The sequence below is a fragment of the Gymnoscopelus microlampas genome (genome assembly GCF_963454915.1).
Source record: "Gymnoscopelus microlampas genome assembly, chromosome: 11".
In the NCBI taxonomy this organism is placed as follows: Eukaryota; Metazoa; Chordata; class Actinopteri; order Myctophiformes; family Myctophidae; genus Gymnoscopelus; species Gymnoscopelus microlampas.
The window spans coordinates 727,076-742,500 of NC_139948.1; the positions used below are offsets into that span (position 1 = coordinate 727,076).

Sequence of the window (15,425 nt, forward strand, 5' to 3'; positions counted from 1 at the left end):
TGAATCATTCATCACGTGAGAGAGAGAGAGAGAGCTCCTCAGCACCAACCGCGGCCGATGCATACAGATAAAGAAAGTGATTTCTGCTGTCTTTAATTTACAAAGTGAATATTCAAACGTCCTTGGCCATTTTTTACGTCCCTACTAGGGGCGGAAATTGGTAGGTACCTGATGATTCAGATTCTGAGGGCTACGATTCAATTGTGATTATTGCGATAAGCGATTAATTTGCTTATTATCTTTTATTGATAATAAAAACTAATGGAAGAAATGTGTCACTGTCAGCTGGAAGGTTATATTTGCCAACATCAGCAATTGCAGAAAACCAACAAGAAAATAAACAAGTCCTTTTTTGTAAAATAATACTGACTTATAACAAAGGCTTCTCAATATTCTGATAACCAACCAAAATATGGCTGCTGCTCTGTGCAATTAGCGATATCATGAAAAATAATCTTTTAAAAAAGTGGTGGCGCTATAACAGGCCGATTCGTGTTTTTACCTATAACTGCACCAATCTGTGTAAAACTTTGTATGCACACTCCCTAGAGCAGTGTTTATCAACCTTTTTGGTGCCAAGGTACACCTGGCTTAGCCAAAATATCCCAGGGTACACCTAGATATATATATATATATATATATATATATATATATATATATATATATATATATATATATATATATATATATATATATATATATATATATATATATATATATTAGGGATGTCCGATATTATCGGCCGATATTAGCATAAAAATTGATATCGGGAAAATATCGGTATCGGTTTTTGAAAAAAAAAAAAATTTTTTTTTTTTTTTTTTTTTTTTTTTTGGTTTATAAATAAGTTACAGGAGTTCTTACTGTATATGGTGTGTGTGATATGAAATTTGAGCTTACCCTAATCACAATAATCCCCGCATATATCGGTATCGGTTGATATCGGTATCGGTAATTAAGAGTTGGACAATATCGGTATATCGGTTATCGGTAAAAAAGCCAATATCGGACAACCCTAATATATATATATATATATATATATATATATATATATATATATATATATATATATACACACACACACACAGATTATTGGGCAGGTATAAAGAAACCTTGATGTTTGCTGGATTCTTTTTGTTTAACGAGGCACAACGAGCGTGCGTGCGCGCGCAAGTCTGGGCACTCCCACACTGAAGCTGGATTTACACTTTGTCGCACTATGTTGTCGCTTGCTGAAAATAGCTGATCTACAAGCTCACACCACGTCGCAATGTGACGCGTTATGAGCTTGTAGATCGGCTATTGATCTAACAGTGTGGACAGTCAGTCCTGAAGAGTTGACAAACAAGTGGGATTTGCCTGCAGTGCTAACACAGCGTAAATGTCTTAAACTACAATTATCCAAGACATGAATACCAACAACCATCTAGTAAATACATAACAGTGTGGAACTGAAACCATGTGGAAAAAAGTCATCTCTCATCTTCTCTCTGATATCGTCGGGTGGAAACCTTGTATGTGCAAAACTGTTACTTTTCCATATGTATAGACAAAAATACAAACTAATCACTTAAAAGAAAGAAATACAAAATAAATGGCATACTTTCGAGCTTGTAGATCGGCTATTTTTGCAACTTTTGTGTGAATCTATAGTATGACGAAGTAGGGCATTAATTTATGGCGAAAAAAAGTTTAACTATGGAGATACAAGGTTTCTTCCTGACAGCAACGATATGCACCATTCAGCACCATGGACAGCGTAAGGTCTGATTTATACTTTGCTGTCTGCAATGTAGCACACCCAAAATAGCAGATTCACAAGCTCTCAACGCTGCTTTTGTAGATCTGCTATTTCCGGTGCACGTCACCATTAAGGTTTAGAAGAAAAAGAGAGACATGAGTTTATTTTATTTATTGTGGGAGGAATTCATGGAAAATGTTACTCGCAGACTCGCCTGCAGATAGACTATTTTTGCTAGATAGGGATTAAGTGATTAATCAGAATATCAATTTAGTCAAATGTGTTAGCAGGTAAGTACAGGTTAAGCTCTACTTGCCCAAAGGTTATGCCCACTTGCCGGAGAAGTAAATCAATTAATGTTAAATCCAATCGATAACGGTCGAGTGGCGACAGTCACTTTGAAAATCTGAATGAGCGCAACTGCTACTTGTAAAAAGGTAGCATTATTTGTTCTTCGTGAATAACCAATAATATTTGATGAAGACGGTTGCTTCCCCATTCAAATGCACTTGCCCGTCGGGCAACCTGAAAGCAAACTCCACTTGCCCGAATGTTTTATTTACTTGCTACGGGCAGTCGGGCAACCATTAGTGTCAACCCCTGGTTAAGATTTATTTTTGTAGCAATTTGTTCATATATAAAGGATAAAACATTTAATCAAAAGGGGGGAAAGAATTATAGAATATTGTCTATGAAAATCATCCAAAACATTTTGATGGAATAATGTCTAAGAAAGGCATCATTAGCTGCAGCCCTTGAGAAGTACGGTGTGTGCAGTGGTGGAAAAAGTGGTGGAGTAAGATTTCACCAGAGATGGGAAAAGTACTGACATTCTGTACTCGAGTAGAAGTACAATTACTTGTGTAAAAAACTACTTTGGTAAAAGTAGTAGTACTCATTCAAATAATTACTCGAGTAAAAGTAAAAAAGTACAGGCTCTGAAATGTACTTTATGAGTAAAAGTAAAAGTATTTTTACCGGATATTTCTGTGCAAAGCCAATTGTACCCCAAGGCTATTAAAAGATCCGGGACCCTCACAACGCTCACAACGCCATGCGCTGCAAGGCGTTGTGAGCTTGTAGATTGTCTATTTTCGGCAAAGAGGTTTGGTGTAGGGGGGAAAGGAGCAAATCAAGTACTATGTAGCCTATTGAAGGTTTTAAGTGGTTAAATGTCTGAAATTAATTTAAAAAAAACATTAATTTACACAACACTGATGACAGACTAAGCTATCTATGAAATCTATGAAAATGTTTAATCTGCACACAATTTTATACAATATGTAGTGGGGACCCTGCTTCATCTCTCTCAGCTAAGGGGTCCCTGCTTCATCTCTCTCAGCTAAGGGGTCCCTGATTCATTTCTCTCTCAGCTAGGGGGGTCCCTGCTTCATCCCTCTCTCAGCTAAGGGGTCCCTGCTTCATATCTCTCGCAGCTAAGGGGTCCTTGGCCTGAAAAACGTTGAAGACCCCTGCTTTCCCTGCTTTAGACCATTTCCCCCCATTTTTTTTTTCAGTTTGAACAAAATAGCCAATTTTACATCGAGGTGACCAGATGTAGTAGTGTGCCCACCTACTGTATCCTGTTACCATACTACAGATAGACAGACAGACATAGCAAGAGATGGCATTAACAAGTTGTTAATGCCATCTCTTGCTGTGTGTGTGTGTGTGTGTGTGTGTGTGTGTGTGTGTGTGTGTGTGTGTGTGTGTGTGTGTGTGTGTGTGTGTGTGTGTGTGTACTATTCTTCATTCAAACACAGCAAGTGAGCCTACTACAGACATGCCTACTGGCTACTTCAACGTGTGTGCGCACACACACAGCTAACGAACAAGCCAGAAATGACCGAAAAGTTGTGCACCTGAAGACCATGCAGACTTTTTTTAAACCAAAGCTACAGTTGTGCAGACTTTTGTCTTTACACACACAGAGTATAACTACTTTTAATAGCCAGCATCATGATATCACCACTCACCTAATGCTTTGGAGGTTCAAAAAGAACGTCACAGGAGCATGGTTTCATATTGTTAATATGAATTTTGGCCCAAATCTGTGTTTATAATCCACGTGAGTTCTTGTTTACATTTCCCCCCCGAGTTTCACTTACAGATCGGCGTCATGGTGGCAGCAACACAACACACTTCGTCTAAAAACGAGGAAAAACTATTTCAAAATAAGAGCATCTGGTAATATGATTAGTCAACACTAGTTTTATTTTTTAGTCTAGTTACAGGAAGTAGACATTTGCAGTACGCTATGTTACACACCGGTGTGTGGATAAAAACCTACGGAAATAGTGCAGTGACAGCAGAGAAATACAGCGTCCAATAAGTCTAGGACAACAAAACGATACAGAACAATCTGTTACAGGTCCAGTGACAGGTGATACAGCTGTGCAACCCCTTATAAGGAACTGACTTTGCTTTAAAATGACATTTGACCAAGCAAGGATGTCTTGTTGTGTTGATTCTTCCTGTCCTCACAGATCTCCCACATCCTAACCACTTAAGCTCTATATACTTTTTCATATGATGAAGTGGTGAATATGGCTGACCTACAAGCTCACAACGGGTTGCATTGCAATGCGTTGTGAGCTTGCAGATCAGCTATTTATCAATTTTAGGGTGAGAGTGGTTAAGTGGAAGTACCATCTTCCATACAATACAAATTAAACTATGATGTTTTTTTAGCCTCGTATCCTGATGATCCAAGAAATGAAATAGATTACCTGCAAATATCTTTCCTAGATCAGTAGTTCTCAAACTTTTCAACTCAAATACCCCCAAATCGATATGTATTTGGCCGCAGACAGATTTTGAGAAGATTCTGTGCCAGCGACCCACATCCAATCCACTTTATGTATAGCACATTTAAAACAACAGTGTTGAACCAAAGTGCTGTACACTCAGTAGCACACGTGTCAACATTTGTCGAAAGTAGGCAAGCTACAAGATCTAACCGTTCCTCGTTTTGCTGGGTACACCCTGGAGTTCCCTCCTCACACCCACTTTGAGAACCACTTTCCTAGATAGTCCAGCTGCACAGTGACCACTTCAAAAGTACATTAAAGGAACAGTTGGTCCATGTTTCGCACATTGCAGACATTACAAGTGGCAGCTTAGTTGCTTTCAACTTCAATCACTAAATCAACCAAAACATTATTTTGAAATCTGCCATACTCATCCTGCAATGCCAAGTGTCAAAACATGAGTCTTCAATGTTTTTCAGGCCAAGGACACCTTAGCTGAGAGAGCGATGAAGCAGGGACCCCAACTACATAATGTATAAAATTGTGTTGCAGATTAAACATTTTCATAGACAGCACTGTCATCATTGTTGAGTAAGTGTTTGTTTACACTCACCTTTCCATTAACATGTTGGATTCATGTTAATGTGCATTTTTAGACATTTAATCACTTAACCCCTCAAAAGCCTACTTAGTTAACTTGACAGTTGGCTCCAAATCTCTTTGCCGAAAATAGCAGATCGACAAGCTCACAACAAGTTGCAATAAGACTAGTTGTCAGCTTGTATGAAGATCTGCTATTTTTGGCAATTGCCCACCAGAATAGGGATGCTACTGTTCTAGTGGTTAATGAAAAAAAAAAAAAAAAAAGGGGGGGTGGGGGGGGGGGGGGGGGGTCCTGTCACACACAATCACAAGATTTGGTGCCCCCTTGTAGTAACTCCGAGGACCCCCTGTTGAAGACCCATGCTCTAAACCAGTGGTTCCCAAACTGGGGTCATTTTGGGGGGTCCCCAGATGATTAGCTGGTGCAACATTGTTTTCTCACTCAACAGTAAGCAAACTAACATACAGTACAAGTTTATACAGGGTATCTGCACATTTCTAAACTTACATTTCAATACATTTTAAGACTTTAATACCTCATTGGCCAAAATGTCAACTATTACATAAGAAAGAGGCAAAGATTGTGAAAACAGCCGATCTACAAGCTCACAACGCAGTGCGAGGCATTGTGAGCTTGTAGTTTGGGTATTCTCACAATATTTATCTGTGGAACCGAGTCAAACTAAATGCCTACAATTCTAAGTGCTTGTCAATGGCTCCATTTGAACATTCAAAGTAATGTGGGTTCATGGCGTACTGCATACCAATCTGAGGTTCCTTGAAATGTAAAAGTTTAAGGACCCCTGCTCCAGAAGCCCCCCCAGCACATCTTCAACGGGCCATCATAACAAAGGAGGGTCGGTGGCGGGGGGCTCGGCCATTGTTCCGATGAGAACAAAGATGAATGGATGCATAACTTAACACTGACCCGCTCTCACTCACAGTGGCAGAGGAATCCCAGCCAGGCTTGTTTACTGAAACGCAACACGTCCCGCAACTTTTACTTGAATGTGCTCGACACTGAACGGGATGTGATTACAACCAGTGGTGGAAAGTAACTAAGTATGTACTCAAGTACTGTACTTAAAAACCATGAGGTATTTGTAGTTAACTTCTGTATTTCCAAAAGTTTTACTTCTACTCCACTACATCTCAGGGGGCAAATATTGTACTTATACTCCACTGCAATTATTTGAAAACTTTAGTAACTAGTTACGTTGTAGATTTTGATTATCATTACAAAACATACAGTATCCACTTCAACCCTATATACATTTCGGCCCTTTGAAAATAGCCTATCTACAAGCACTGAGCTTGTAGATCTGCTATTTTCAAAAGATTTGTATACATTTGAAAACTTGAAATGGGACATTCCGTATGAGAACTTTTACTTTGGGTACTTTTAAGTACATTTTGATGCCAATACTGTTGTACTTTTACTCAAGTACATTTTGAATTCCAGAATTATACTTGTAACAGTATTTCTACATTGCAGTATTGATACTTTTACTTAAGTAAAACCATGCTAGCACTGTTTTGCACCAGTGTGTGACACTGAACGAACGGGATGTGATTACAGCCTGCCCAGACCGCAGTGATATGGGGCAAAGCTCGGAGCCCCGAAACTGACACCGAAACCGGTGACCTATCGACTTCTGCGACGCCGGAGGGCATTTGTTTGCTTTGCGATTTCAGCATAAACCCCGGCTTGACCGTGACATTCACAACAGACCTGACTCCAAATTCAGAAAATTAATAACAAGAAAGTTATTTTGCTGAACGCCGAAATGCGGCGATAGGCTCTATTCACAGCAGCCATATTATGAAGACATTCGCAGGTGTTACCAATGATACTAATGAAGGCTCTGTTCCATTCTGGTCAAACAGAGTCAGGGTGCTGGTATTGTGCATGTTGGCTCACTGGAAACACTCTGTTACACCAGTGGGTCTACAGTTGGGGTCCAGGGACCCTCATGGGCTTCCAAATGGCCCCTTACAGGTGTGTAACTCTGAGAGTGTACAAATGGAACCAAAAACCAAATTTGGTTCCATTTCTACACTCTCAGAGTTGTGGGGGTCGTGGAAACCACTGTGCTAGACTAAATGGAACAGAGCCTTCATTAGTATCATTGGTAACACCTGTGAATGTCTTCATAATATGGCTGCTGTGAATAGAGCCTATTTGTTTTTGCCTCTTTAGACCGGTCACGGAATTCGATAAGGTCACCAATGAAGGTGTAACAAATACGGAGAGTAGCGCTCACGCAAAAGGCTGCAGCTCTGTGTGCGCTCCAAAACAAATGAGTTTCTGCGGCTAATAAAAGGCTAAATGACGCCTGGGGTACAGCCATTAACGACACAACACAAACAGACACATTAAAAGCAGTTTAACGTACAGACACGCGGCTAATTAACACGAAGCGGTGCGAGCCGGGACTTTTCGTTAAAGGGCAAAAGCAGCCGCTTCTTTTATTGTGTCGCATCAACGGCTCGTCAAGCCACGTTACCAGCAGGCTAATTGCTAATGCTAACGCTCAGTGCCAGCAGCAGCAGCAATACCTACGGGCTTCACTGGTACTAAGCGTTAGCAGCAGCTAAGAAGCTAAGCCGAGATAGCATGAGCTTTGCTAAGATAGCGTTGATAATATGAGCCTGGGTGGAATTTCTATTCTCTCTGCGAGGTGGCGGATCCGGTCTATAGGGCGGATACGGAAATGGGTCTGTCTGTGTATCTGCACGTTACGTTTGCGTTGGAAATGACCGGATACAGTAGGGCGGGCTCTAGACCGGATCAAGCAGCAGACAAGTAAATAGAAACCACCGGACAGTAAATAGAAACCTGGTATGACTAAAACACTGTAATAATACATATCAACACAAAATAATATAAATACTTAAACAACTAACACGAAAACTAATATAAATACTGTCATAATGTTTGTCCATTTAGTGGCAGAAACCTCGCTTTTTTTCGTAACTAACGGGAAGCGAGGTTAGCATTCAGGAGCTAAAGCCAGGGGGGGTCTAAAGGCTGATTTATTATACTTGAGTTGCGTGCGGTTAAAACGGCAGATCTACAAGCTCACCACGCGTCACGAACGTGACGTGTGGTGAGCTTGTAGATCTGCTGTTTTACCGCACGCAACGACGACAACAGCACGCAACTAAAAAGGGGGCTATGGTAAGGTTAGCATTGCTGCTGCTGCTAAGCCAGAAGCGGAGGGGCCGGCCGAGCCGCCGCCGCCGCAGAGCAGCCTCCTGCTCACCGTTGGAGAGGTTGAGCAGCGCGGCGTCCTGCGTGGTCTTCACCTCCAGCCGCAGCGGCTGCTGCTCCGAGTGGCGCTGGATGTCTCCGTTCGCGTCCCCGATGGACAGGAGCCGCACGCCGGGAAACACCGACATCGCCATCTTGTCCTGTGTTTTTTTTCTTCTGATATGTGTGTGTGTGTGTGTGTGTGTGTGTGTGTAATGTAATGATCTGATGATGAGAGGAGCTACGAGGAGGAGGCGAAGAAGAAGCAGGAGGAGGGAGCGTGCGTCGCTGCTGCTGCTCGCGCACTTAGTGGCGCCTCTCTCACTCACATCTGCGACGTGCTCCTCCTCTCCAGTAGGATTCACCGTGCAGGGGGAGAGAGTCAACCAGAGACATGCATATGCATCTCTCTCTCTCTCAAAACAATTTAAATTTATATTCAATGGAGCTTTATTGGCATGAGAAAACATATGTTTACAGTTTAATGGCATGAGAAAACATATGTTTACATTGCCAAAGCAAAAGTGGAACAAAACCAACTATGTACAAAACAATGTATGTACAAATAAATATTGAATGTAAATAGGAATAAATAAAAGCGTTAACAGAGCTGTGTTACATTGCAATTTCGAGGGACTATCTTCAAATGTTGCATTTTCTGTCAGAAATAGTTCCACAGTTGACAGCAGTATTTTGATGTTTTACATTCACTTGGTATAAAGCCTTTGCAACAAGTAGCAGAAGTCGCATTTATTCAAATGTAATTGAATTAAAGTGAACTCACACTCACTCTCTCTCACTCTCTCTCACTCTCACTCTCACTCTCACTCTCTCTCTCTCTCTCTCTCTCTCTCTCTCTCTCTCTCTCTCTCTCTCTCTTTCTCTCAAATTCAATTCAAAGGGGCTTATACTAGCCTACAAAACCATATTGTGCTATATATATATTTAACCAAATGTAAAACAAAATATAGCTGCAAGCAGCGATAATACAGGGCCAGACATGGAAACTGGAGAGAGAGAGAGGGAGAGAGACATGGAAACTGGAGAGAGAGAGAGAGAGAGAGACACACATGGATACTGGAGAGAGAGAGAGAGAGAGAGAGAGAGAGAGAGAGACATGGAAACTGGAGAGAGAGAGAGAGAGAGAGAGAGAGAGAGAAACGGAATAGATTGGAGAGAGAGAGAGAGAGAGACACATGGAAACGGAATAGATTGGAGAGAGAGAGAGAGAGAGCCATGGAAACGGAATAGATTGAAGAGAGACATGGAAACGGAATAGATTGATGAGAGAGAGAGAGATGGAAACAGAATGGATTGATTGGACATCTCAACCTATTGCCATTAACAGGAAGCGAACTCTCAACCTTCGGACTAATAGGCTGCAACACTACCTATACTGCTATAGCTTTGTCCAGGCTGATGTTGTCTGTTGAAGATCATAAACTCTTGCCTTCTGTCATGAACCAAGCCAACACTAAGATCACTCGTTCACAAACCATTTACCAATAGAGAAATTGTATGTCTCCTCGCAACCGAAAACAGTGAAAGCAGCCGATCTACAAGCTCAGAAACACGTTGCTATCTGAAAAGATTTGAGATTGTAGATCGGCTATTTTCAGAATGAAGTATGTCATACATTGAAAAAACGTACTCTCAAATAAGCATTTCAGGTTATCTTTACCATTTGCACATGTATTCATTGATACAGTCATGTTGTTTGCAATTCAACTTAAATGAAGTCTGCATCAAGTGAGGCTTGAACTGGCGACCTTGAGACAACAGACAAGGAACTGTGAAAAAGGAGATCACACAGATGATACAGTTTCACGCAAATAGCTGAAAAATCCTGGGTTTAAGTGTTTTTCAAACTGTTCAAAATTGCGGACAATCTAAGGGCGGAGCTTACTGGTCAAAGCGATAGATGTGTTCCTCATGAGTCAAGGCACAAGTGTAAGCAAGTTTCACGACTTTCGGCCAAACGAGGCATGACTTTTGCCTCTTTAAAGTTTGCATTTTCAAAAAATTGCTATAGCGCCCCCTTTGGCCAATTGGAGTGAGATTGGTTTCAGTGATATTTGGAATGACTCTCTACATTACTGCAACGTTTCAAAGAAATGTGAGTGTTGCATGTATGAGTTAGGGGCAGATGAATAATTTTCATAAAACTGCAATAGTTAAAACCCATCTCCTCCTCGGATTTTTGAGTAATCTGCACTAAACATTTTACACATGAACTTAGGACCTTTGCTGACAAAACAAAAGCGGTGGATTTTCCATAAGTGAAAAAATGCAGAAGTTAGGAGCCAATGACTGTTTTTCATATAATTCAAAATGGTGGGCAATCTAAAGGTCAGAGGTCAAAAGTCAAACCACAAAAGTTGTGGGGCATGAAGAGACGCATGTGTGTATCGCAGTTTCATGGCTGTAGGTCAAACAGGGCATGAGTTGTACCTGTTCAAAGTTGGCACTTTCAATTGAGTGCTATAGCGCCACCCTTTGACGAATGAGTGTAAGAATTATTTCTTAATAGTTTTTCAAGACCATCTACCATATGGCCGAGTTTCGTAAAAAGCGTATGCACGGTTAAGCCAGAACTGCGAAAAACAAGTGTTTTTCAAACTGCTCAAAATTGTGGACAATCTAAGGGCGGAGCTTACTGATCAAAGTGATACATGTGTTCCTCATGAGTCAAGGCACAAGTGTAGGCAAGTTTCACGACTTTCGGCCAAACGAGGCATGACTTATGTCTATTTAAAGTTTGCATTTTCAAAAAATTGCTATAGCGCCCCCCTTTGGCCAATTGGAGTAAGATTGGTTTCAGTGATATTTGGAATGACCCTGTACATTTCTGCAAAGTTTCAAAGAAATGTGAGTCTGCATGTATGTTTTAGGCACAGATGAATCATTTTCATAAAACTGTAATAGTTAAAATCTATCTCCTCCTGTGATTTTCGAGCAATCTGCATGAAACGTTTAACACTTGAACTTTGGACCTATGCCGACATAACGATGCAAGCGGATTTTTTGTAAGTGAAAAAATGCAGAAGTTAGGAGCCAATGACTGTTTTTCATATAATTCAAAATGGTGGGAGATCTAAAGGTCAGAGGTCAAAAGTCAGAGGGTGAAAGTTGTTCAGCATGAGGAGACACATATGTGTATCCAAGTTTCATGGCTCTAGGTCAAACAGGGCATGAGTTGTACCTGTTCAAAGTTGCCATTTTCAATTGAGTGCTATAGCGCCACCTTTGGATGAAAGATTGTGAGATTTATTTTTTGATAGTTTTTCATGACCATCTACCATATGGCCGAGTTTCGTAAAAAGCGACAGCACGGTTCAGCCAGAACTGTGAAAAGTGGCAGAAGAAGTGACAGAAAGAGGGGAAGAATAAGACAGGTACAGAGCTGAGAGCTCTGTCCCTGTAATAAAGAATAAATGCATGCTTTGGAGAATGGTCGGAAATAATGTAAAGTATGTAAACCGAAATGTACACTTGTTTGTAGCAGGATAGTTGCAGAATAACTGCAGAATAGGCCTAAATGTCATATAAAAAAAAATTGTCTGCCCATTTTCTAAATATGTAAATATAAATTAAAACATAAAATAAATAAATATTTATTAAAAAAAAAATGGTGCACAGAGTTCTCAGTTGCCCACTGGTCTGTGTCAGCAATTTTGCGGTCAAAAATATGATGATATTTTTTGAAGAAATAAGGGCAGATAAACTATAAATCACATAAACCACATAAATTACGCATTTATATGCATATATGTAGCGATAAGTTAGTTAGTCATGTTTTCAAACTCTCCTTGGGTGTTTGTAAGATATACTAGGAAGGATGTTCTCTGATACCCTGGTATTGTGGGCAGGTAGTTTCCAGTTTCCACCACTTTACGTATTAGTGTTTTCTTATTGTTTTTCCCCCCAGTGGGAGCCAGCAGACGTTCTCAAGTGTGAGAGTGTGCACAGAACTGCACACAAGTATGTACATAGCAGTGGTGGAAGAAGTTCTGACATTCTAAAAGTATCAATACCACAATGTAGAAATACTCTGTTACAAGTAAAAGTCCGGTGTTCAAAATGTACTTGAGTAAGAGTACAAAAGTATTGGCATAACAATACTTAAAGTACCAAAAGTAAAAACACGTACTCATTATGCAGTATGTACCATTTCACAAGTTCGTCATATATAGGCTAAAACATAGATGCTTTTCCGGGCCAGTTTTGAAATAAACCAGTAATTCACATCCTCTAATGGATGGTGTCAGGGAATTTCCACATTACGGTGGCAGAGTAGTAGAATGAGAATGTTCCCATGTGCGTGCTGAATTTGTGCACCCCTAACCCCTACACATTCCATGCAAATCTACACTATCCACCATTGTATCCCCCTAACCCTGCACCGTGATTGGCCACCATTGTACCCCCCTAACCCCTACACATTCAATGCAAGTCTATACTTGTCTTTAAAGGAGCACTTCACCCCTGGAAGAAGTCCCAGTCACTCAATGTTAATAATATTTGTAGTAGATAACAGTAGCAAAATTTCAAATTTGCACCCTATGGCCAGAAAAATATAGAAGTTTGTGTGTTTGACTGGATGACTGGGGTTTGGCTGCATTACTACAATGACCACAATGCTTTGGGGCACTGCACTTCCTTGTGGGGAGGAGGCTGCGTGGGGGCGTGGTCTACATTGTAACTTTCCCCTCCCAGTTCTCACTACAACAATATCAACAATTGTTGCCATGTCTGCTTATTATAAGCGGCTGGTTTCTAAAATGTAGTTGATATTTGGGCTCGTTTCCAAATGTTTTGATTGTTGTTTAAACCAGTGGTTCTCAAACATGTTCATGTACTTTTCCACGGACCCTCATCTGTGCACTGTGCGCCAACATATTTGCCAGGGAGACCCTACCAAAAATGTGTTGTTAAAATGTTTTAAAAATATTCCACATTTTGCACTTTTTTCCCCTCAAGATTTTTGGGAAAATAGCATATCTACAAGCTCACACTGCATCACATCGTTACACGTTGTGAGCTTGTAGATCGGCAATTTTCAAATAGCCCATGTCTAGGTTTAAAGTGCTCTTGGCTTAGGTATTTTCTTTTGGGCTTGTTTTCATATACCTGGTTGCTTATTTCTCTCACAAGATCTGGCAACACTGAATGCTAAGTTTAAAATGATGAATGTTACGTTCCGACTTTTTTGTCTACCTTTGGATCACAAAACACGACATCGAAGCCATGTTCTTTCTTGGACCACGTGAAATCTGCCTCTGTTGAACCAGTACAGTTGGACCATAGGCTACCATTGCAAGTTTGCTATATGTACCAGGATGTAAACAGTAACAGTCCCATTATCACCGTGTCTTTGTTGCGGCAGCAAGGTGAAACTAGTCTTGGCTGCTGTTGTATTGTGTTCTGTATTGATTTGATTGTATCTTATAGTAAACTAATATATCATGTATAAATTAGCATAGTAACACTAAACGTGTGTGTGTGTGTGCGCGCGCACATCATATTTTTTTCAACATTCCATCCCACCATCTAGACAGTCCGGTGCTGGTGACGTCCATCTTCTACTGGGTGCAGTACGTTAGTCCGACAGCGCATTCCTCCGACAGCGCAGCGCTCCGACGTTTCCAATACTAAACCCGAACCAAACCCGCACCCTAACCCTAACCGCACGCGGATGCCACATAGTCGGAGAAAAGGTCTGTCGGATTAACGCATGCCTCCCCTTCTACTAGTCGGGACATCCATGGAGATGCGGCATAGTCAACAATATAATAATAAAACAAAACGTTTCATACTCATGTCATGTGTGACTCGTATATCTGAGAGCATAATGTTTCACTGTCATTTCCAGTTATATTCTTTGCACTAAACTAAACCGTTTCATGCTTTCAATTGGTGTATGGATAATATTAGGTTTTACTATAGCCTATTGTGCCTATTGTAAGATAAGTAAAGTTGAATCCAATGTGCTGGGGTCCCCAGAAAAATAATGATTACATGTAGAAGTAAATACTAACAGAATGAACAAGAGTTTTTCACCATTATATCTGTAATGCTTACAGTCATGTAATTATGTACCATTCTGACAAATGAAAGACCATCTCCTATATCATGAAACAGTTCAAAAGAACCCTTATAGAATTGGGTGTTCATACATTTTGTCATTATAAATGCTTACACAATGTAGAATATACCATGATCAATGAGTAGAGCAAGCAGTGTGTAGGCCTAAATGTAACCGTTTTATTTAGAAAAATAATATAAATGGCTGTAGTCCCAGGTCTTCAACAGCAGTTCCATTTTTGCAGGCTGATGACAATTTCTGTCCTGTCATTGGAAAGAACACATGAGATTAGACTTGTAGTTTACATGGGCCACTGTTACATGGACCATCATGTATTCATTCCGAATGAACTCATTCTGAATAGAGGAATCTGATCCACTCACCTGTTTACATGGGACCTGAATAAAAGTATTCCTCGTTTACATGACCAAAGCATTCATTCAGAATATAACTTTTGACATGCGCAAAGTGGTTCCCGCCTACGCCCAGGCATGGACCAGGGGCCACTACCCGGAGCAGAGCTTCCCCTGGTGGGCATGGGAGGAGGCAATAGCCCCCTTGTGCCTCCGCGGCGGAGGTCTATCGGTCGTACCAGGCAGCGTTGTATGCGGTGCAAGCCTGTGTTCCTTTGTCATCGCCGTTTTAATGCAAAAGTAGCAGATCTACAAGTTCAGACCAGTTTCTTTTTTTGTATTGGTACCAGACACGGTAAAACGTAGGCTAGCCTATAGTATTTGTCACATTTCTCATGTAGGTACCGTACGATGATGTCATCGCGCATTCGCACATGGTCATTATAATAATAAATAATAATACTTAAACACCGGACCGCTCATGGTCATTATAATAATACATGGGGGGGGGGGGGGGGGGGGGGAGGGGGAGAGAGAGAGAGAGAGAGAGAGAGAGAGAGAGCAACACTACAGTCTATGAAACAAGGCACGCTCATTTATGGCAAAAGTACAAAAGTATTGGCATCAAAATATACTTAAG

At 40.8% G+C, this 15,425-nt stretch overlaps 1 protein-coding gene across 3 annotated transcripts in view; it reads right to left on the reverse strand.

Annotated features, from left to right (window-relative positions):
- The window catches only part of carm1 (coactivator-associated arginine methyltransferase 1), a 49,043-nt gene extending 40,401 nt beyond the window's left edge, over positions 1-8,642 (reverse strand). For all 3 annotated transcript variants that reach the window (XM_084072516.1, XM_084072517.1, XM_084072515.1), the window contains exon 1: positions 8,361-8,642. In XM_084072516.1, the coding sequence (XP_083928642.1) occupies positions 8,361-8,502 (142 nt within the window). In that variant the 5' untranslated portion in view covers positions 8,503-8,642. The remainder of the gene's footprint in view (positions 1-8,360) is intronic.
- Between the last annotated feature and the right edge of the window lie 6,783 nt (positions 8,643-15,425).